Source organism: Ranitomeya imitator, chromosome 3, assembly GCF_032444005.1.
Source record: "Ranitomeya imitator isolate aRanImi1 chromosome 3, aRanImi1.pri, whole genome shotgun sequence".
Classification (NCBI taxonomy): domain Eukaryota; kingdom Metazoa; phylum Chordata; class Amphibia; order Anura; family Dendrobatidae; genus Ranitomeya; species Ranitomeya imitator.
Window position 1 is genome coordinate 437,551,734 of NC_091284.1, and position 25,474 is coordinate 437,577,207.

Here is a 25,474-nt window from a genome sequence, read left to right on the forward strand (position 1 = left end):
CTATAATATATGAAAGTTTAATTGTAATCATTACATCATGGTAAATAATGAAATTTAACACTATATGCTAATTTTTTGAGAAGGACCTGTATATGTGTATATATATATATATATATATATATATATATATATATATATATATATATATATATATATATATATATATATATATATATATATATATATATATATATATACACACACACATATACACACACTAGATCAGGGGTGTCAAACTGCATTCCTCGAGGGCCGCAAACCATGCGTGTTTTCAAGATTTCCTTGGCATTGCACAAGGTGCTGGAATCATTCTCTGCAGGTGATTAAATTATCACCTGTGCAATGCAAGGAAATCCTGAAAACATGACCTGTTTGCAGCCCTCGAGGAATGCAGTTTGACACCTCTGCACTAGATGGTGGCCCGATTCTAACGCATCGGGTATTCTAGAATATGCATGTCCACGTAGCATATTGCCCAGCGACGTAGTATATTACCCAGCCACGTAGTATATTGCCCAGTCATGTAGTATATTGCACAGCCACGTAGTGTATTGCCCAGCCACATAGTGTATCGCCCAGTTACGTAGTATATTGCACAGCCCACGTAGTATATTGCCCAGCCACGTAGTATATTGCACAGCCACGTAGCATATTGCCCAGCGACGTAGTATATTGCCCAGTCACGTAGTATATTGGCCAGTCACGTAGTATATTGCCCAGTCACGTAGTATATTGGCCAGCCACGTAGTATATTGGCCAGCCACGTAGTATATTGGCCAGCCACGTAGTATATAGCAGAGCCACGTAGTATATTGCCCAGCCACGTCGTATATTGCCCAGCCACGTAGTATATTGCACAGCGACGGAGTATACAGCACAGAGCCACGTAGTATAGAGACTTAAAAAAAATAAATAAACATATGCTCACCTTCCGAAGGCCCGTTGAAGTCCTGCTATACTCACCATCCGCCGCCTTTGCAGCTCCTCGCGACGCTCCCTGGATCGCTCCATTGCAAGCTGCAGCTTCCGATCCCAGAGCTGGTATGAGCAGACCTGTGATGACGTCACGGTCACATGACCGTGACGTCACAGCAGGTCCTTGTCGCACACCAGCCCTGGGACCGGAAGCTGCCCGCTTGCAATGGAGCGGTCCCGGGAGGGTCGCGAGGAGCGGCAAAAAGCGGCGGATGGTGAGTATAGCAGGGTTTTTTTTATTATTATTATTTTTAACATGACATTTATACTATTGATGCTGCACAGGCAGCATCAATAGTAAATAGTTGGGGACACACAGGGTTAATAGCAGCGGTAACGGAGTGCGTTACACCGCGGGCCGTCACCGCTGCCATTAACCCTGTGTGAGCGGTGAGTGGAGGGGATTATGGAGTGGGCGCCGGGCAGTGAGTGCAGGGGAGGGACTAATCGGACTGTGCCCGTCACTGATTGGTCGAGGCAGCCATGACAGGCAGCTGCCGAGACCAATCAGCGAATGAATAACCGTGACAGAAGGACAGACAGACATACGGAAGTGACCCTTAGACAATTATATAGTAGAGATATATATATATATATATATTACACACCAACTACTGAACCCGTTCTACGCCCGGGTGGCGAGCATTTATATTGGCATATGGTCTCCATCCTGGTATGTGCTGCTCCATCCTGCGTCCCCATCCTGTCATGTGCTGCTCCATCCTGCGTCCCCATTGTCATGTGCTGCTGCCATCCTGCGCCCACGTTCTGACATGTGCTGCTCCCATCCTGCGCCCTCATTGTCATGTGCTGCTGCCATCCTGCACCCCCGTTCTGTCATGTGCTGCTCCCATCCTGCGCCCCCATTGTCATGTGCTGCTGCCATCCTGCGCCCACGTTCTGACATGTGCTGCTCCCATCCTGCGCCCCCGTTCTGTCATGTGCTGCTGCCATCCTGCACCCCCGTTCTGTCATGTGCTGCCCTATTCTGTCATATGCTGCTCCCATCCTGCGTCCCCGTTCTGTCATGTGCTGCTCCCATCCATATGCCCCATACGCTGCTCCATAAAGGTTCCGGCACCAGGAAGAGCAAGACAATGGCGCCCGAAACGAATAGCGTAAGTAAAAACTTACTATGGCGGCGGATTATTTGCATAATCAGGGCGCACATATGTAGACGGCGTCCCCGTGCTCCCGACCTTCCGCTCTCGGCGGCATTTTTTCTATAATGTAACGCTAGGGTTATATATATATATATATATATATATATATATATATATATATATATATATATGTATATATATGTATATATATATATATATATATGTATATATATATATATGTATATATGTATATATGTATATATATGTATGTATGTATGTATGTATGTATGTATGTATGTATGTATGTATGTATGTGTATATATATATATATATATATATATATATATATATATATATATATATATATATATATATATATATATATATATATATATATATACATACACTAGATGGCAGCCCGATTCTAAAGAATCGGGAGTCTAAAATCCATATATACTTTATTCAAATGTAAGAATAATACAATCTAATATATAATTGCCTAGAATACTACTTCCTGCAATTTGTGCCAACTTCCTGTCCGGAGATAATGTCCGGAGCTAATGTCCGCAGCTAATGTCCGGAGCTAATGTCCGGAGATAAGTGACGTCAACAGTGTCCAGTGTCTGATTGGTTGCCGCCTGCTGCGAGCGACCAATCAGAAACGTGCCGTACTGTGACACACTCCGCCCGCCATTTTGGTGTGATTTTTGAATTTTTACCTCACAGCAAGTTTCTACTGCGTGGAGGCGGCCCAGTGACGTTGCTCTTCAAGCTCCTGCCGAATTTCGTCAAAAAAATGATAATACCATTTACCAAAACTATATATATTTAGTTGTGAAGTGGTTCAGTGACATTTTCACACCAATTTTGAACTTTTGTTTGGTGTTTTCTCCATATACTGCCTATTATTCACTGACTGTTATACTGAGAGACTGCCGTTTATTAACCTCTTCTTTGCCACATTGGGTATATTGCTCTATTATTTGCCACATAAGGACATTGTCCATTATTGCCCAGCAATTTCTCTGCAATATAAACTGCCTATTTATTAATATCTGCATTCCTGCAAAGAACTATTGCCTATTATTAACTGGCTATTTTCCTACTACCTGACATTGTTCTTAAGCAAAGAACCGTTGTTGTGGCATTTGCCACAACACGCAAAGTTGTCGTCTGATGTCTTTCATCCCTCCCCTCATAAGCATGTTCATGGATCCTGTGTAACTGTACCTTAAATAACAAGAATTGTCAAGAGCTGGTGAGTGCAGCCATTTTTTGTTCTTTCTTACTATTATTTATTAATTGTATTATTCTTACATTTGAATAAATAAAGTATATATGGATTCTAGACTCCCGATTCTTTAGAATCGGGCTGCCATCTAGTTAATAAATAATAGTAAGAAAGAACAAAAATAATAGGCAGTATATGGAGAAAACACCAAACAAAAGTTCAAAATTGGTGTGAAAATGTCACTGAACCACTTCACAACTAAATATATATAGTTTTGGTAAATGGTATTATCATTTTTTTGACGAAATTCGGCAGGAGCTTGAAGAGCAACGTCACTGGGCCCGCCTCCACGCAGTAGAAACTTGCTGTGAGGTAAAAATTCAAAAATCACACCAAAATGGCGGGCGGAGTGTGTCACAGTACGGCACGTTTCTGATTGGTCGCTCGCAGCAGGCGGCAACCAATCAGACACTGGACACTGTTGACGTCACTTATCTCCGGACATTAGCTCCGGACATTATCTCCGCACATTAGCTCCGGACATTAGCTCCGGACAAAGCCACGGAAGTTGGCAGAAATTGCAGGAAGTAGTATTCTAGGCAATTAATCTCCGGACATTAGCTCCGGACATTAGCTCCGGACAAAGCCACGGAAGTTGGCACAAATTGCAGGAAGTAGTATTCTAGGCAATTATATATTAGATATATATATATATATATATATATATATATATATATACACATATATATATATATATATACACACACATAGAAAAAAAGAGGCAGCACTCCATCATAAAGTGAAAAAAAGTGGAAGGTTTTAATCAAGCCACATAGCCGGGCTACATTTGTGACCCAATGGGGTGATCCACTTGGTATTGACTCAATAGTATACTTGCTATGTCTGGGCAGATGAGTGTATGCAGGTTTGCAGATTGACACAGTGAAATATGATATAATAATGCAGTGTTGGTTGTATGGAGTCCTATTATGTATGCAGCACCGTAGAAATGGATCCACAAGGATCTTGTTATAATCTTCAGCGCTATTGCACAAATGCTGGCAACTCAGTATGCAATTATTAGGACAGGTTCATAGCGCTCTAAAAAGAACTATGTTATACACTTCAGCACTACAGCGCAGGTGTTAGTAATTCAGGACGCTTGAGCATAATATTCCTCAACCAATATGGCGATTTATAGCGTTACTGGGCATGCGCCGAGAAAAAAAATGCCACACAGAGCGTCTGATTGGTCAGAATAGCGATTCTGCTTAGTGATGCGTCTGAGACATGTGCAGTAAGCGGCAAGGAACGCAGACTTACAAACAAATCCTCCTCTATTAGTCCACGTGTGTAACAGGGGTAAGTGGACAGTAATGTATGTAAAACAGATATTGGGGTACTTATTTCAATAATCATGGGTAGAATATGAGGTGAATCTAAGGTTTATGGAAGAGGAATTAGTTTTTATCTGCACAGAAGCACAAGTCACTTTCAGGAACATGAGCACAAGATGATAATATGAGCAAAGGATGAAATATATTTTTAATACATGAGCACAAATTGAATGTAAATTATAATTGGATTAATTAGAAATGTGTTGAGACACGTATAAATGGATGTTAGGTATGGTTACTCACTGCTTGAAAAAGGCTCAGATGGAGCTGAAACGTCGCCCGGCTATGTGGGTTGATTAAAACCTTCCACTTTTTTTCACTTTATGATGGAGTGCTGCCTCTTTTTTTCTATGTGAATTTGGTGCAATCGTTGGACTGGTTGCCTGGGGCCCTGCACCCGAAGTTAAGTACAAGTGTTGTGCTGTTCCTTTTTTCCTAATATATATATATATATATATATATATATATATATATATATATATATATATATATATATATATATATATATATATATATATATATATATATATATATATATATATATATACACACATATACACACACACATACACACATACAGTATTTATGTTTTTACGATTTTTTTGAGAACATGGATCCATTTTATGTCCGTATGTCGGTTTTGCAAGTCTGCGAGAAAATCTCGCAGTACGGATTACATACGGAGGATCCCATGCGCAAAATACGCTGACACACCCTGCCTACGGATGAGATACACTGAAGCTGTAGGTAAGGACTGGCAGCTTATAGAGAGATCATTTCTGTTAAATGGTACAAAACACTTTTTTTTAATGCTTTATTTAAATATATAAAATGTGCCATATATAACAAATATACAGTATCTGCAATTATGATCATAATATTTTTGAACAGTCCACTGAAAAGCATTAACAAAAAATAAGCTGGCAAGTGGTTACAGTCACTGCAGAACTATAAGTTCCAGAATGCCTTGATACAAAAACATGTCCTAGAAATGTATCAGAACAGATTAGTTTCATTGAAGGTAAGGTAAACATATAGGATGAAAAATCCTGGAAATGTGTTTAAAAAAAAAAAATAGAAATAAGGAAGTTACTCAGCTGGTTAACATGAGTCCGCACCTTTTCAAAAATTACAGTACTTGTTATTTTCCAATTCCTCTCTTAAAAATCACCAATAAAAGTAAAAAAATAAATTTGTTTCGTTATATAGTTATTGCTACTTCTGAGAAACCTGGGTGTCAACCAATATGACCTGTATTCGAGCTCAGTGGAGCATCCACCCAGCATTCTAAGACTCCTGAAAAAGCAAATGAGCCCAGTTATGTAGTGAGTGTCAGGGAATCCTGCATAGCTCGGCATGTATGCCATTTAGGAGTCTAGCCGCTCTAATGGAGGCTTTATTGGGGTTGCTCTTCTTACTGAATAGAAAAGAGTTAAAATAAATAAATAAAATGTATAGGTAATTTTTTTTTTATTCTGGAGGGAGATGCTCTTTATATTGCAAATATGCATTTAACGCAACCATGTAGTAAGTAATGCTAACATTAGTTCCCATTACCAATGTCAATAATAATAATAATACTTGAGCATTGTGGTCATATCCCTGTGTAATGGAGATTAAAAAATAGATATCAACCCTGCTCTTATTTTACCACCTCGTTCCCACCAGCACGTACAATTGTGGCATACAACAGAAAACTTCCCACATATACTACCAACAAGATGTAATCTGTAATAAAGAGTGCAGGATGTTGGCAGGATTGTCCTATGAATTCACTTGGTATCTGCATGAATAGGGGTGTTGGTAGGTGATCATGGACAGAGTGGGACATAGCTTAAAAGGAATCTGTCAGCAGGTTTTTGCTACCTCATCTGAGAGCAGCATAAGGTAGGAAAAGAGACCCTGAATCCAATGATGTATCACTTTTCTGAGTGCAGCAGTTATGACACAATCAGAGTTCTGGGATGTAGAAAGCAGCAGAGCTGTGAAAGCTAACCCCATCCACACCAGGCTCTCTATGTACATTGTCTATTGCCAGTGAGCTGCTTGTCAGAGGGGACAGATTTGGACGGCTTGGCACCAGGCAGCTAATCACAGCACTGATAATATCCTAGTGAAAAAACCTTCATTATAAGTAAACAAAAGCACACAGCCTGATAAGTGACACATAGTTGAATTCAGCGTTTTAACTCCTACCTCATGGAGAACGTTTAAAGGGAAAGTGTGGACAGGTTTTTGCTATGTAAACAATTGGCCACATGATGGGGTAGCCAGATATAAAGTGCCCATTGCTAAAGATAAAGTATAACCCAAAAAGAAGGGGAAGACATGTCTGGATCATTCTAATGGAATACTGTTGTGGCATTAGCTTCTTACATTCATTTTGTCAAACAAGAAACAATATATGGAATGCAGAACAGTTAAAATGAACATAAAAACATAGAAAGTTATATCGAGAGAAAACGTCCCCAGCAGTATTTGGTATCATGGTTTCCATGTACAGCGTCTGAACACCAGGACACTGATTATAAAAGTGAATGCTATATGCAATATACATAAAGAAAAAGCCAGATTCATACTGTTTGTGCACTCATCTTAACATTTACGACTGGAGAAACTCCGGGGCAGACACTAACGTTCCAAATTGGGTGATCAGAAACCAACCTGAGAGTAATCTTTCAGTAACCGGAATGCATTATAGCCTGGACCACAATAAATGAAAAATTTGTGATGCAACATAATTTAACAGAGAACCAGCTCTATTACAATTATTTTTTCATATGCAAATACAAGTGATCACATTTTTTTTTAAAAAAAAAGGAAAAGTATTATCTGCACAAATGGAACAGAGTAAATCAAGTGTGATGAAAGTTTAGTGGTTTCCTAAAAAAAAAAAAAAAAAAAAGTGTCAAAATTTAAAATAAAATATTCCACTTAGTGGTTTCCTCCAATCAAGTTTCCAGTTGAATAAGACAAGCAGTTGGGACAACACATTTAGTGCACGTTACTTTGACTTAAAAGTGTACAAAGTGGCATATTTATTGCAGACTCCATTTCACTACTGGCTTATGTGATCAAGACCTTGGTTTATTAGGGACCTCCGCATTGGCGATGGACTTTTTGGGTGAGCAAGCTGTATGGGAGGGAAAAGGAGAAAAAAAAAGTTCTTAATTTCAAATTCAAAAGGCATATAATACAGGGCTATCAAGAGAGAAAGAGAAGTATGTTAAAAATACACATTTTTTCTTTATTAATATCCTCTATTATCAAACCTCCACTTATGCCTCGCTGTCAGGCTGCTCCATTGTTGCATTCGGTTCAGCACAGGACAGAAGGGAGAATTTGTATACTAAAATAATATATAATACAGTTAGGGCCAGAAATATTTGGACAGTGACACAAGTTTTGTTATTTTAGCTGTTTACAAAAACATGTTCAGAAATAAAATTATATATGTAATATTGGCTGAAAGTGCACACTCCCAGCTGCAATATGATAGTTTCCACATCCAAATCGGAGAAAGGATTTAGGAATCATAGCTCTGTAATGCATAGCGTCCTCTTTTTCAAGGGACCAAAAGTAATTGGACAATGGACTCTAAGGGCTGCAATTAACTCTGAAGGCGTCTCCCTCGTTAACCTGTAATCAATGAAGTAGTTAAAAGGTCAGGGGTGGATTCCAGGTGTGTGGTTTTGCATTTGGAAGCTGTTGCTGTGAGCAGACAACATGCGGTCAAAGGAACTCTCAATTGAGGTGAAGCAGAACATCCTGAGGCTGAAAAAAAAGAAAAAATCCATCAGAGAGATAGCAGACATGCTTGGAGTAGCAAAATCAACAGTTGGGTACATTCTGAGAAAAAAGGAATTGACTGGTGAGCTTGGGAACTCAAAAAGGCCTGGGCGTCCACGGATGACAACAGTGGTGGATGATCGCCGCATACTTAATTTGGTGAAGAAGAACCCGTTCACAACATCAACTGAAGAACTGAAGAACACTCTCAGTGAAGTAGGTGTATCTGTCTCTAAGTCAACAGTAAAGAGAAGACTCCATGACAGTAAATACAAAGGGTTCACATCTAGATGCAAACCATTCATCAATACCAAAAATAGACAGGCCAGAGTTAAATTTGCAGAAAAACACCTCAAGAAGCCAGCTCAGTTCTGGAAAAGTATTCTATGGACAGATGAGACAAAGATCAACCTGTACCAGAATGATGGGAAGAAAAAAGTTTGGAGAAGAAAGGGAACGGCACATGATCCAAGGCACACCACATCCTCTGTAAAACATGGTGGAGGCAACGTGATGGCATGGGCATGCATGGCTTTCAATGGCACTGGGTCACTTGTGTTTATTGATGACATAAGAGCAGACAAGAGTAGCCGGATGAATTCTGAAGTGTACCGGGATATACTTTCAGCCCAGATTCAGCCAAATGCTGCAAAGTTGATTGGACGGCGCTTCATAGTACAGATGGACAATGACCCCAAGCATACAGCCAAAGCTACCCAGGAGTTCATGAGTGCCAAAAAGTGGAACATTCTGCAATGGCCAAGTCAATCTCCAGATCTAAACCCAATTGAGCATGCATTTCACTTGCTCAAAGCCAGACTTAAGACGGAAAGACCCACAAACAAGCAAGACCTGAAGGCTGCGGCTGTAAAGGCCTGGCAAAGCATTAAGAAGGAGGAAACCCAGCGTTTGGGGATGTCCATGGGTTCCAGACTTAAGGCAGTGATTGCCTCCAAAGGATTTGCAACAAAATATTAAAAATAAAAATATTTTGTTTGGGTTATGTTTATTTGTCCAATTACTTTTGACCTCCTAAAATGTGGAGTGTTTGTAAAGAAATGTGTACAATTCCTACATTTTCTATCAGATATTTTTTTTCAACCCTTCAAATTAAACGTTACAATCTGCACTTGAATTCTGTTGTAGAGGTTTCATTTCAAATCCAATGTGGTGGCATGCAGAGCCCAACTCGCGAAAATTGTGTCACTGTCCAAATATTTCTGGCCCTAACTGTATATACACTGCTCAAAAAAATAAAGGGAACACTAAAATACCACATCCTAGATATCACTGAATGAAATATTCCTGTTGTAAATCTTTATTCATTACATAGTGGAATGTGTTGAGAACAATAAAACCTAAAAATTATCAACGTAAATCACAACTAATATCCCACGAAGGTCTGGAGTTGGAATGATGCTCAAAATCAAAGTGGAAAATGAAGTTACAGGCTGATCCAACTTCAGTGGAAATGCCTCAAGACAAGGAAATGATGCTCAGTAGTGTGTGTGGCCTCCACGTGCCTGTATGACCTCCCTACAACACCTGGGCATGCTCCTGATGAGATGGCAGTGGTCTCCTGAGGGAGCTCCTCCCAGACCTGGCCTAAAGCATCAGCCAACTCCTGGACAGTCTGTGGTGCAACGTGACGTTGATGGATGGTGCAAGACATGATGTCCCAGATGTGTTCAATCGGATTCAGGTCTGGGGAACGGGCGGGCCAGTCCATAGCTTCAATGTCTTCATCTTGCAGGAACTGCTGACAGCCACACTAGGTCTGGCATGGTCCTGCATTAAGAGGAACCCAGGGCCAACCGCACCAGCATATGGTCTCACAAGGGGTCTGAAGATCTCATCTTGGTACCTAATGGCAGTCAGGCTACCTCTGGCGAGCACATGGAGGACTGTGCGGCCCTCCAAAGAAATGCCACCGCACACCATTACTGACCCACTGCCAAATTGGTCGTGCTTAAGGATGTTGCAGGGAGCAGATCACGCTCTAGGGTGTCTCCAGACTCTGTCACATGTGCTCAGTGTGAACCTGCTTTCATCTGTGAAGAGCACAGGGCGCCAGTGGTGAATTTGCCAATCCTGGTGTTCTGTGGCAAATGCCAAGCTTCCTGCACGGTGTTGGGCTGTGAGCACAACCCCCATCTGTGGACGTCGGGCACTCAGACCATACTCATGAGGTCGGTTTCTAACGCTGAGGTAGCGGTCCTGCTGCTGGGTTGTTGCCCTCCTACGGCCCCCTCCACGCCTCCTGGTGTACTGGCTGTCTCCTGGTAGCGCCTCCAGCTTCTGGACACTACGCTGACAGACACAGCAAGCCGTCTTGCCACAGCTCGCATTGATGTGCCATCCTGGATGAGCTGCACTATCTGAGCCACTTGTGTGGATTGTAGACTCCGTCTCATGCTACCACAAGTGTGAAAGCACAACCAACATTCAAGAGTGACCAAAACATCAGCCAGAAAGCATTGGTATTGAGATGTGGTCTGTGGTCCCCACCTGCAGAACCACTCCTTTATTGAGTGTGTCTTGATAATTGCCAATAATTTCCATCTGTTGTCTATTCCATTTGCACACCAGCATGTGAAATTGATTGTTAATCAGTGTTGCTTCCTATGTGGACAGTTTGATTTCACAGAAGGTTCATTTACTTGGAGTTATATTCTGTTGTTTAAAGTGTTCCCTTTATTTTTTTTGAGCAGTATATATATTTTACACACACATACTGTACATCTCACTCACGTAAAGTTATGCAATCACTGCCCCAAGTGGTCACATGATGTACATGCCACCATCACAACTGAAGCTAGAGACCGGCTGCAGCAGTCAGGTGATTGATGGAGCAAGATCTTTTCCCTATCCTTCCAGCTCACCACCTATTTAACGTCAGTGATTAACAGGACACTTTTCTTTCCAGCAAGTGGCAGAAACCACGTTGGACAGTGGCACAATTGCCACCACCAACGTATCCTCATAAGATTTTATATCATATGGGCATATTGCCAATATCCATCACAGACCACCCTACTTTCTGGCTGATACCCCACGGCTAAAATAAACTTCTTTATGCACCTACAGTACAGGTTATTATTCCGGCTGTCCCCAGAATTTTTGCCCCCTCTTCCACTGGCATATTTCCTGCCATTCCCTGCACTTATATACCTGTGTTCTCAAATACGGACATTTCCCTTATACTGGCTCCACTTACCATAAACAGGTTTATAACCATATAGTAGTCTCTGTATATCGAATCTGAGCAGTCAGTTTACTGATGAAGGTTCATTTATGACCGAAACATCTGTATCCGATTTGTGACTGCATTAAAATTTTCATTCAACTGAGTCCTCGGAGTTGAGCGCCATCATTCCCTGTGCCGTGACTATGAAAGCACAGATCGCTCCCGATGAGGAAGACGGTCAGCGTCTGGCGCCATCTGCATATTTTTTTGTCCTTTTCACTAGGTTAACAGGCGAAGGAGTGAAATGTCTGCTGTGATCCACAAACTAGGACATTCTTCCTCATCAGGAGCATGGCATGTCACTGAAAGAAAGGTGACCAGTCACCACTGACATCAATCAGGTGGCCGACCGGAAGGATAGGGAAGAGAGGCCGATGAGCTGTAAGTGCAGCGCTCACCCACTGGAATTGTGCCTCATTTGCATAAGTATTTAACAGTACATTTCTCTGAGACAAACAGAATACCGAAGTAAAGTTATATATGTAATCAGCATTACAGTGAGCCGCCCATACACAGAGGGCATTAGATAAGGTAGAAAAGCTTCATAAAGGTACCGTCACACTCAGCGACGCTGCAGCGATATAGACAACGTTCCCTTAAAAGACTTAAAAGCAATTGCTATGACTTCCTGGGAATTTCGACTGCTGAAACCTTCAAAATGCCAAATATAAAGTGTACTCACTGTTTTATCAGAAGGAGTTTATCACTAGAGGACTAATAAATCTGATGCCACAGTCGCTTGACTGTACACTGTGCATAGGCAGAAACCTGCCAATCAGTGATGAGGGCGGAATTATACAGAACTCAGAAATGCTAGAACTGCAGCAGATTAACAGTGATTTTAACAAAAAGATATCAAGCAGACCAGTAAGTGACACATTGCTGAATCAGTGTCTCTGCCCCTACATCATGCTGCTGTCTTATGAGGAAGCAAAAAACCTGGTGACAGATTCCTTTTAAATATGGGGAGAAACTCCTATGCTTTGCCAGAAAAAGCTTAGTTAATTACCCGTTTCTATAAGATCAAATTCTGAATTACCTTGAACATGATAAGGTATATTACAAACATAATAAAGGAGCCAGACCTTCTTAATTATTATTTCAACACAAAAAAGATAATTGATAACAAATTCAGCTATGCTACATCTATAACTACAAACTTGCCTGGAATTTCCGCCTTAAAGCCTTTGTCATTAACGGGGTGAGTCCAGTCCCATTCTCCTTGTTTTCTCTGTCATATAGCGGGGTACCTCCTGGACTCCTAAAGAAAAATATCGGGCCATATTTGTGAACACTAGAGTACTTACATTCTGTGTAATACTTTATTCTTCATTTTTTGTGCCACGTGAATGGAACGGGGACATGATACCACAACTCATTTAATACATGACGAGCTCCTGCATACCTTACATCACAAATTTGACCAAAGTAAGAATACTGGCAAGACACGTGCCACTTCTAAGATGCGAGCGATTCACCTTTGAAGCACGCCCCCTCATAAATACAGACTTGCATAATGCTGGTCTTGGTGGATCATTCCCTTTGTCTAATTTTTCAATCTTATGTGCCGTCCTGTCTGTATACTCTCTTGTGTCCTCCCCTGCCCAGGAGCTGTGGTATGATCAGACCATGTTCCTGTACGGTTAGACACAGACAGTACACAGTAGGGGCACATTTATAAGATTGTGGGCAGAATGGTGGCTCAGTGGTTAGCACTGCAGCCTTGCAGCGCTGGAGTCCTGGGACCCCGTGTTTGGGTTTCCTCTGGGTTCTCCGGTTTCCTCCCACATTCCAAAGACATACTGATAGGCTCACAATCTAATTCCCTATCGGGGACAGTGATGATAATGTCAGTAAAGCGCAGAGGAATATGTTGGCGCTATTTAAATAAAGAGATTATTAGATTATCTCAGCACAGGAAGCTTACGGTTTGTTATTTTTAAACACAACCAATTGTGGATTGTATTATTCAAAAATATATTAATTAAAATGTACTTTGTTTATGGGAAAACCCCTTTAATTGTAAAGTTCTGTGCAATATGTTGGCGCTATATAAATAAAATTATATTTTATTAAAGGGACTCTGTCACCTGAATTTGGCGGGACTGGTTTTGGGTCATATGGGCGGAGTTTTCGGGTGTTTGATTCACCCTTTCCTTACCCGCTGGCTGCATGCTGGCTGCAATATTGGATTGAAGTTCATTCTCTGTCCTCCATAGTACACGCCTGCACAAAGCAATCTTGCCTTGCGCAGGCGTGTACTATGGAGGACAGAGAATGAACTTCAATCCAATATTGTAGCCAGCATGCAGCCAGCGGGTAAGGAAAGGGTGAATCAAACACCCGAAAACTCCGCCCATATGACCCAAAACCAGTCCCGCCAAATTCAGGTGACAGAGTCCCTTTAAATACATGTCTGATACTCACAGTTTATTTTTTACGACCTTTAAAATGTTAAATGGTGTTCCCCTTTCCATAAAAAAACAAACTTTTATATATTGGATTTTTCTCTTTGATAAATCATGGATTCAAAAAGCAATGTGGATTGACAGTGGTTTTTATTAAAGTTTTGTTTATTTTAATCATGATTATTGATATTTTCATTTATTTTGTATACTGTGCTTATAAAATCTTTTATGGAGCATTTGAACATGTTCATACAATTGTTTTATTGTGGATATTCCCTATAACTGGTGTTGGTCTATTATCCCCGGTTACAGAAGATCAGCCTCTTCTTTGTACAGCAGATCTGAGAGGGTCTCACAGAACCCAGCAGCTCATGCTCTCTCCCTACACCCAGAGATCTCACAGTCTATGGGTCTGGAGGAGAAAGCACCGTCAATACTTCCTAATCTGTGTACACCGCTCTTGGTCGCACTGTGTATACAGTGATGGAGAAAGTTGACATGATAATAAATCCTGTCTGACACCCCTGCATGGTGTCTAGCTGTATGTGACAGCCGGATCCTTGGCCTCACACTCATCACGTGCAGCTGCTCTACTGTACATTGCAGTGACATTTTAGTAATGTCACTGCAGAGTAGAACAGGGACTGCTGTTTATGTTCGAAGGGCACATCCCTCATCCCCAAAACTTAATTTCAACTAAGCAGATCGTTCTATTGGGAATGTAGCCCTTTAAAAAAAATAATACCTGTTGTCCAGAAAATTATTATTCCTTATGAAAATTAGGGTCGTCTGTGTACCAATGGAATGGCCAAGCTCTCAGTGTACCAATCTGGCCCCTAAATTAGCATGACTTGCTGAATCTTGATTGTCCGTGCTCGCTTGCCCACAGTGAGCGCTGCCTGAACTGATGCTTCAGCCGTGCACACTAAGGGTAAGTTCACGCAGTGCGTTTTTACTGCTTTTTTTTTTTTCTGCAGCAAAACCTGATCATCTAGGCAGGAAAGAAGCTGCGTCAAAAACGCAGGTTTTGGTGCATTTTTGGTGTGTGTTTTTTTCCCTCTTTGTCCAGGCTAATGTCCTTGGATTTTTAGCAGCAAAAACGCAGCAAATAATGATACCTGCGTTTTTGTTGCGTTTTTTTTCAACACCCATTCAAGTCAATGGGTGAAAAAAATGAAGCAAAAATGCTGAAAGAAGTGACATGCTCTATGTCAAAAAAATACAGCAAAGCACAAAATAATGATCAAACAAAAAAAAACAATGTGTGTGCATGAGATTTCTGAAATCTCATAGGCTTTGCTGGTACTGTAAAAAGCAGCTGAAAATTAGCATTAAAAAAACGCAGCAAAAATACGCAGCAAAAACGTCTTGTGTGAACTTACCCTAAGGCTGTGTGCACACAATGCGGATTTAGTGCGGATCCGCAGCGTTTTTTACAGTACAATGTAAATCAATAGGAAAAAAAAAAAAAGCTGTGCTACTGGTGCGGAAAATTCCGCATGAAAAGCGCTGCAGATCAAAAGAAGTAGCATGTCACTTGTGCGGATCTGCAGCGTTTCTGCACCCTTCCATTATTGAAGTCCGCAGTGGTAAAAAACGCATGAAATCCGCATCAAAAACGCACAAAATCCGCATAAAAAACACGTCAAATCTGCACCTGCGTTTTCTGCCAGGAGATGTCCCGCAAATTACACTGACACACCCAAAAGTGCAGCGATGTATGCATTCCCTTGCCTTCTGCACTGTCGGTGTGTGCGCACACAAGACCAAGGATTCAATTTAAAATGTAAGCCCGCAAGGGCAGGGTCCTCTCCCCTCTGTACCAGTCTACCATTGTTAGTTTGTCTACTGTAAGTGATATCTGTGTTCTGTATGTAACCCCTTCTCATGTACAACACCATGGAATCAACGGTGCTATAGAAATTAATAAGCCTCAGCCTCGCCAGGGGAGCCTACAGGACCCTCTCTGCACACGGAATAGAAAACAAAAACAGTTTCTGGACTACAAACATAGCGAAAATTGCACTGCAGGTGTGATTTTTTTTTTTTATATACAAACCTAGACCCCTATCTGCTTAGTTTAAAGGGAATCTGTCACCTCATTTTGGCCCTATAAACTGCGGTCACCTCCATCAGGGGCTTATCTACAGCATTCTGTAATGCTGTAGATAAGCCCCCGATGTAACCTGAAAGATGAGAAAAAGAGGTTAGATTATACTCACCCAGGGGCGGTCCGGGTCCGGTCTGATGGGCGTCGCAGGTTCGGGTCCGCCACCTTCCATCTTCATGCGATGACGTCTTCTGCTTCCTGTCGCTGCTGAGGCGTACTGATTTGCCCTGTTGAGAGCAGAGCAAAGTACTGCAGTGCGCAACAGCAGCAACAGGAAGCAAAGAAGAGGACGTCATCATATGAAGATGGGAGGCGCCGGACCCGGACCGAAGCGGGACCGCCCCTGCGCGAGTATAATCTAACTTGTTTTTCTTATCTTTCAGGTTACATCATGGGCTTATCTTCAGCGTTACAAAATGCTGTAGATAAGCCCCTGATGGCAGTGGCCGCAGTTTATAGGGCCAAATGAGGTGACAGATTCCCTTTAAATTGAGTTTTGGAGTGACAGACTCCCTTTAAGTCCACGTCCCACTATCAGTGTTTGGTCAGTATTTCACATCAGTATGTGTAAGTCAAAACCAGGAGTGGGTGATAAATACAGAAGTGGTGCATATGTTTCTATTATACTTTTCCTCTATTTGTTCCACTCCTGGTTTTGGCTTAGAAATATTCAGTGGAAATACTGACCAAATACTGAACGTGGCCTAAGAATGTTTCTCACAATCTGTAATTATTGCTATTCTGGGTAAAAACACAAGTTTACCTTTCCATATTGACTTTTCTTAAACGTTGCCTGACGTCCAGTGGGCTTTTAAGCTTTTCTCTGTATAAAAATAGAAACACAACAACATTTTCAGCAATAAATCCTAATAATTTAGCTTTGAACATATTCCAAATCAGCAACTTACTTAAAAACATTTGTGAGACACTTTGGTGGCATTTTTGAAGCGATCTTCAGTTTAACCCCCTGCAGTTCTGACACGGTGATCAGTGGAAAGCTCTGACGGCTGACTAATGCCTTCTGAAAATATAATAGGAGTATCAAACAGGATAGAAAAGAAAATAAAAATGGTATATCAGATAAGGCAAGAATTGGACATACTCATTCCTTTGGTCATGTGGAGCGGATAACACCACATGTCAGTAATTTTCTAATGACTTTACCATTTGTTTGTCCATGTGGTCATTGGTCCTTCTTAATTTGACATTCAGAAGATCTTTAAGGGTTATTTGAACGGGTCCTTCTTGTTTCACTGGTGGTGCCTGTAAAATATACGTCGAGTCTTCTCTTTAGATTGCAAAACCAAATCACACACTTGTTTTGGGTGATAAAAAAATAGCATTTAAAATTCAAGGGGTTTTTTTTGGATACGATTAAGCTTCTTACATTTTTTATAAATTATATCCTACCTTTGGGGGTCGAATGCTTGCCATTTTCTTCAAAAGTGGAAAAGGTCGTTCAAGTGGAAAATTGGGTGGTGGAACTGGTGGTGGAGGAGGTGGTGGTGGAGGAGGTGGTGGTGGAGGAGGGGGTGGTGGTGGAGGCAGTAGTGGTACAGATGGCAAGAGACAGTCTTCTGGTGTTTCCACCTTATATTCTGTTATAGAAGGTAAGGTTTTGGCTTGCTGACAACTACGGCAGCAGACACATCCTGATAAACTTGAATTGGTGTCTTTGGTCTGAGAGAAAATAAACACAATGGATAGTAAATGCCCCAATACACACTAGATAGCTGGGAGATGTATGACTGATCAGCCGACAGCCATCTCCCCCAAGTCACTCATACACAGGAACACGTGACTTCGGTCAAGTGTCCTGTATGAGAGAGCTGCTGCCAGACTCTTGGGTTGGCTTATCTCTCCGACAGATATGACATATGGCAGACTTTTCTCCTCTGACATCATCTGTAGAGAGAAGAGTCAGGAGGCACCCCATAACACACGAGATGCCAAGCCAAGTCTGCCAATATCAGAACTCTGGTCTAAATGGTATAGGGGCCGTAAAGGAAATTTCTCACCAGGTTTTTCCACCTAATCTAAGAGCACCAAAATGTAGAGGCTGAGACCAGATTCCAGAGATGTGCCATTTATTGGGCTGTTTTCTGTAGTTTTAATAAAATCATAGTTTTGTCAGCAGGAGATCACTAGAGGACTAATAAACCTGATGCCATGTAGTCCTCTATATTCTGTGATACCCCACACCCACAACTGATTGGCAGCTTTCTGCCTACGCACACAGAATGCTGGTAGATCTGCAACAGAAAGTAGTTTTATCAAAATTACCGAAAGCAGCCCAGTGAGTGACACATTGCTGGAATCAGGGTCTCTAATCCTACATCATACAGCTCTCAGATAGGGTAGCACAAACCTGGTTACAGATTACTGCTAAAGCAGGAGTGATGTTTTTTTCCCCTTTCTTAGATATCACGTACGTAACGTCGTGAAGGTAGTAACATACTCCCTGGCCGCCATCTTCTGTAGTGCTCTGGTTCTTTTTAGGAACACATGACTGTATGAATTATGGAGCGTAAAGGGGTATTGCCATTTCCAACATACTACATCAAAATGTAGTAGGTGTAATAATAATAATAATAATAATAATAGCGAATACCTCCAATTAGAAATGCGGTATAATTCTTCAGATTCACTATGTGCTGGGCACTGCAGTAGCTTAGGTGTTCATGGTTACGACCAGTCATATAGTGACAGTAAGTTGCCAGTGGTCGTAGCCATAAATACCTAAGCTACTGTAATTCCCTGGGATAGGAACTTGGAGATGGGAATACCCATTTAACCCCTAGGCTTGATTTCTTCTAAAAACTGATGACTGAAGTGATTACCTGAAGTGTTAGCTGCAGCTTTAGAAACTCAACTTCAAGTTTATGTAAGCGCCGTTTCAATGTCCGTTGTTCAAGATGGTAGGTGAATGGTGGAGCTATTATATTTTTTACAAAAATGAGTGGCTGAAAGGAAATTACAAAGTGGTGAATAGACTTGAGATCAATAAATACAATTCTTAGGTTGTGCATAAAATTCTAGAATGTAATGTATTCAAAATAGGATTCACAACTATGATAAAGCAGCTTGAAAATTACACACTACCACCCCATGGCTTCATCAATCTCCCCCAAATTATACTGAAATGCACATACCTTCTTTACACAGTCCTGGCTCCACAGACATAGCGATATGAAGGCTTTCACTATGGAGCTCACTATACTTCTTGTACTGGGTAATCCAAGCCATAAAGAATGGACCCAGGCGAGATAACATAGCAGCTCTGCCTCTGTCTGTTCTATTACCCTGCAAATATGAAGCAAATATGTTATACAGTAATGGCTCTTATAGGTGAGATAATATTTGGCAAACGAGTCCTCATTCACCCAATGAAAGAGCCAAACATTTCATAGTTATCCGCAGCATACAACCACCTGTTAACAAGACATCGGTGCCAATAACCCTTAAGCCCCGAGGGAGGTTTGCACGTTAATGACCGGGCCAATTTTTACAATTCTGACCACTGTCCCTTTATGAAGTTATAACTCCGGAACGCTTCAACGGATCCCGGTGATTCTGACAATGTTTTCTCGAGACATATTGTACTTCATGATAGTGGTAAAATTTCTTTGATATTACCTGCGTTTGTGAAAAAAATGGAAATTTGGCGAAAATTTAGAACATTTCTCAATTTTCCAACTTTGAATTTTTATGCCCTTAAATCACAGAGATATGTCACACAAAATACTTAATAAGTAACATTTCCCACATGTCTACTTTACATCAGCACAATTTTGGAAACCACATTTTTTTTTGTTAGGGAGATATAAGGGTTAAAAGTTGACCAGCAATTTCTTATTTTTACAACACCATTTTTTTTTTTTTTAGGGACCACATCTCATTTGAAGTCATTTTGAGGGGTCTATATGATAGAAAATAACAAAGTGTGACACCATTCTAAAAACTACACCCCTCAAGGTGCTCAAAACCACATTCAAGAAGTTTATTAACCCTTCAGGTGTTTCACAGGATTTTTTGGAATGTTTAAATAAAAATGAACATTTAACTTTTTTTCACACAAAATTTACTTCAGCTCCAATTTGTTTTATTTTACCAAAAGTAACAGGAGAAAATGGACCCCAAAAGTTGTTGTACAATTTGTCCTGAGTACCTGGATACCCCATATGTGGGGGTAAACCACTGTTTGGGCGCATGGCACAGCTCGGAAGGGAAGGAGCGCCGTTTGACTTTTCAATGCAAAATTGGCTGGAATTGAGATGGGACGCCATGTTGCGTTTGGAGAGCCACTGATGTGCCTAAACAGTGGAAAGCCCCCACAAATGACACCATTTTCGAAAGAAAACCCCATAAGGAACTTATCTAGATGTGTTGTGAGAGCTTTGAACCCCCAAGTGTTTCACTACAGTTTATAACGCAGAGCCGTGAAAATAAATTTTTTTTTTTCCACAAAAATTATTTTTTAGCCCCCAGTTTTGTATTTTCCCAAGGGTAACAGGAGAAATTGGACTCTAAAAGTTGTTGTACAATTTGTGCTGAGTACGCCGATACCCCATATGTGGGGGGGGAACCACCGTTTGGGCGCACGGGAGAGCTCGGAAGGGAAGGAGCGCCATTTGGAATGCAGACTTAGATGGAATGGTCTGCAGGCGTCACATTGCGTTTGCAGAGCCGCTAATGTACCTAAACAGTAGAAAACCCCCACAAGTGACCCCATATTGGAAACTAGACCCCCCCAAGGAACTTATCTAGCTGTGTTGTGAGAACTTTGAACCCCCAAGTGTTTCACTACAGTTTATAATGCAGAGCCATGAAAATAAAAAATAATTTTTGTCCCACAAAAATGTTTTTTTACCCCCAAAATTTTTATTTTCCCAAGGGTAACAAGAGAAATTGGACCCCAGAAGTTGTTGTCCAATTTGTCCTGAGTACGCTGATACCCCATATGTTGGAGTAAACCCCTGTTTGGGCACACAGGAGAGCTCGGAAGAGAAGGAGCACGGTTTTACTTTTTCAGCGAAGAACTGGGTGGATTTGAGATCGGACGCCATGTCGCGTTTGGAGATCCCCCTGATGTGCCTAAACAGTGAAAACCCCCAATTCTAACTGAAACCCTAACCCAAACACACCCCTAATCCCAACCCTAACCACGCCCCTAACCCTGACACACCCCTAACCCTAATCCCAACCGTAAATGTAATCCAAACCCTAGCCCCAACCCTAATGGAAAAGTGGAAATAATTTTTTTGAATTTTTTTTTTATTTTACCCTAACTAAGGGGGTGATAAAGGGGGGCTTGATTTACTTTTATAGCGGGTTTCTTAGCGGATTTTTATGATTGGCAGCCGTCACACACTAAAAGACGATTTTTATTGCAAAAAATATTTTTTGGCGTTGCCACATTTTGAGAGCTATAATTTTTCCATATTTGAGTCCACAGAGTCATGTGAGGTCTTGCTTTTTGCGGGACGAGTTGATGTTTTTATTGGTAACATTTTCGGGCACGTGACATTTTTTGATCGCTTTTTATTCTGATTTTTGTGAGACAGAATGACCAAAAACCAGCTATTCATGAATTTCTTTTGGGGGAGGCGTTGAAACCGTTCAGCGTTTGGTAAAATTGATAAAGCAGTTTTATTCTTCGGGTCAGTACGATTACAGCGATACCTCATTTAGATTTTTTTTATGTTTTGGCGCTTTTATACGATAAAAACTATTTTATAGAAAAAAAGAAATATTTTTGCATCGCTTTATTCTGAGGACTATAACTTTTTTAATTTTTCATTGACGCTGTATGGCGACTCGTTTTTTGAGGGACAAGATGACGTTTTCAGCGGTACCATGGTTATTTATTTCTGTCTTTATCGCGTGCTATTCCACTTTTTGTTCGGCGGTATGATAATAAAGGGTTGTTTTTTGCCTTTTTTTTTTTTACTATGTTCACTGAAGGGGTTAACTAGTGGGACAGTCTTAGGCTGTGTGCACACGTAGCAGATTTTTCGTGTTTTTTTTGCATTTTTCCACTATAAAAATGCGAAAAAAAAGCATACATTATGCATCCCATCATTTAGATTGCATTCCGCAATTTTTGTGCACATGATGCGTTTTTGTTTCTGCGAAAAAAACGCATCGCGGGAAAAAACGCAGCATGTTCATTAATTTTGCGGATTTCCCACTATATTATTGCATTGGGAACCTCCGGAAAAATCCGCAAAAAAAAAAAAAACCGCACCAAAAATGCAGTAAAAAACGCATGCGGATTTCTTGCAGAAAATGTCCAGTTTTTGCTCAGGAACTTTCTGCAAGAAATCCTGAACGTGTGCACATAGCCTTATAGGTTGGGTCTTTATGGACGCGGCGATACTAAATATGTGTACTTTTATTGTTTTTTTTTTTTAATTTAGATAAAGCTATGTATGTATGTATGTATGTATGTATGTATGTATGTATGTATGTATGTATGTATGTATGTATATATATATATATATATATATATATATAATTTTTTTTTTTTTTATACTTTATAACATTGCCCCAGGGGGAGGGCATCATGTTATAGGGTCAGATCGCTGAACTGACACTTTGCACAGCACTGTGTCAGATCAGCGATCTGACATGCAGGGCTGCAGGCTTACCAGCGCTTGCTCTGAGCAGGCGCTGGTAAGCCACCTCCCTGCAGGACCCGGATGCAGCCCCGCAGCCATTTTGGATCCGGGGCCTGCAGGGAGGAGACGCTCTGCACAAGGTGAGCTCATCGCCTTGTACCGAGGGTCTGAGAGAAGCCCACAGGGAGCCCCTTCCCTGCACGATGCTTCCCTATGCCCCCGGAACGATGCGATCATGTTTGATTGCAGTGTGCCGGGGGTTAATGTGCCGGGGCGGTCCGTGACCGCTTCTGGCACATAGCTGACACCCGGTCGCGCTCCCCCGTGAGCGCAGCTGATCGCGCTGGATGTACTATCCCGTCACTGGGAATCAAGTCCCAGGTCACCTTGACAGGATAGTACCTCCAATGGGATTGAGGGGTTAAAGGGATATTCTCGTCTCCTATATCTTATCCCAATATGTAGTAGGTATAATAATAATAATACTAGCAAATACCTCCAATTAGTAATGTAGTATAGTTCTTCTGATTCGCTATGTCGCTTGCCCCATGTGCAGGCATTGCAGTAGTTTAGCTATCCATTGTTACGACCACTAATATAGCGACAGTTAGGGCTCATACTCATCTGCGTTTAAAACAGACTAGTGCAATTTGATAAAAAAAATATATGTATATATCGGATTGCACTCTGACTAGTGTTAGTCAATGATTCTGTGTTCATCTGTCATTTTTTTTCACAGCTCAGTTTGGACTGAGAAAAAAACTGCAGCATGCTGCGTGTGGCCTCACATATTGGACAAGACTCGGCAATGCAAGTCAAAGGTGCGAGAAAAAAAACAAAACGATTTTTATGCTCCCATATCATAGGAAACCCGACATTTCATCACCCGAGTACAGCAAAATCACAGCATGAACCATCAGAATAGAATACAGTAAAAGAATAAAAGAAAAAAAAAAAATGGCGTGGGGTACACCTTAATTTTCTTAACCAGCTGTCGGCTTTCCCTCAGATAGCTTAGGCTGATGTTTATAGTCTGGGAAGGGGTAATACGCATGGAGCATCCTAGGCTATTAATATCAGCTGTCTGCGCATCCTTTGCTGGTTATTAACAAGGGGGTGACCCCCCTCAAAAAAAAATTATGTGGGGTCCCCCCTATTAAAGGGAACCTGTCACCCCCAAAATCGATGGTGAGGTGAGCTCACCAGCATCAGGGGCTTATCTACAGTATTCTGTAATGCTGTAGATAAGCCCCCGATGTATCCTGAAAGATGAGAAAAAGAGGTTAGATTATACTCACCCAGGGCCGGGTGAGTATACTCCCTGCTCCCATACTCTCTGCCTGGCAGCTGTGCTCTGCTCGTGAGCAGCACATGACATCTCTGCCATGCACTGCTTACAAGCATAAAGCAGTTGCTGGCACCGAAGCAGGACGCTGAAAGGGAGCACCGTGTTGGTGAGTGTAATGGTTTGGAGGGGGGGGGGGGGTTCAATGTTTTCCAATGTGGCCATGCATACCAGGATGGGTGCCAATTATAAGTATGGGGCCATGCATACCAGGACTGGGGCTGGGGGGGAAAATCATACCAAAAAAATAATATTAAAGAAAAATGAATATTCATTGCCCTCCACACCCATGGACGTGGAATGCAGTGAATATTCATTTCTCTTTAGCAGCAGCAACAGGAGTTATCTGCAGCCGCCGACTCCAGCCTCCTGTGACCTGCTGCTCTGCCAATGCCGTTCCCCCACCTCCCCACCGCAGCCAGGGTATACACCGTACCCCACCATACATCTGGTCTATAAGACGCACCCCCCCATTTTTGGAGGAAAAAAGTGCGTTTTTTAGTCCGAAATACGGTATATATCTGTATATAAGATTGTTTTATTAGTTAATTAACTAGCTTAACCCCTTTCAGACATCAGGCGTAAATGTACGCCAATGTCGGACTCCCTCCCTTTGATGTGGGCTCCGGTGGTGAGCCCACATCTTTCCCGGGACATGTCAGCTGTTTTGAACAGCTGACATGTACCTGCAACAGCCGTGGGTGGAATCGCGATCCACCCATGGCTATTAACCCGTTAAATGCCGCTGTCAAACTGACACTGGTATTTAACATGCGCTTCCGGCAATCACGCCGGAAATCCCCTCATTGGTAACGATCGTGGGTCACCGATGGGTTGACATGACAACCAGAGGTTTCCTGCAGACCTCTATGGTTATCACTGCCGGATGTGTACATGGGCTTGGCATGAATATACTCTTAGAAATGCCAGTGTGTCTGTATGTGGTACAGAGTACATAGCTGGCTTACTTCTCAGAACTACGTAAACCTCTTGTCTTCTGTGGTACCCATGGTTTTCGCTTCTTCTGTTTCCCTGGTCTTTTCCGTGCTTGCAGGAACTTTGTCATTATCTATGGAGATACAGAATATTTCAGAACATTTAGGAATCTAATGCCTTAACTGTAATTGTATATTTAGACATATGATTAGCTACTTATGTCCACTGATTGATATTCTTATAGAATAAGATATCAGCTGGTGTGAAAAGGTTTGCTTTAATTTGGCTTAACTAAAGGAGAAAGCTGAGATCT

General features: G+C 41.5%; 1 protein-coding gene across 1 annotated transcript in view; it reads right to left on the reverse strand.

Annotated features, from left to right (window-relative positions):
* Positions 1–7,519: 7,519 nt before the first annotated feature.
* PRR11 (proline rich 11) overlaps positions 7,520–25,474 on the reverse strand; it is a 51,062-nt gene continuing 33,107 nt past the window's right edge. Inside the window, exons 2-10 of the mRNA XM_069757338.1 lie at positions 25,194–25,294; positions 19,413–19,563; positions 19,101–19,223; positions 17,671–17,940; positions 17,425–17,523; positions 17,169–17,281; positions 17,024–17,083; positions 12,907–13,003; positions 7,520–7,839 (exon numbers count right to left, since the gene is read on the reverse strand). Of these exons, the coding sequence (XP_069613439.1) occupies positions 7,765–7,839; positions 12,907–13,003; positions 17,024–17,083; positions 17,169–17,281; positions 17,425–17,523; positions 17,671–17,940; positions 19,101–19,223; positions 19,413–19,563; positions 25,194–25,291 (1,086 nt within the window). The 5' untranslated portion in view covers positions 25,292–25,294 and the 3' untranslated portion in view covers positions 7,520–7,764. The remainder of the gene's footprint in view (positions 7,840–12,906; positions 13,004–17,023; positions 17,084–17,168; positions 17,282–17,424; positions 17,524–17,670; positions 17,941–19,100; positions 19,224–19,412; positions 19,564–25,193; positions 25,295–25,474) is intronic.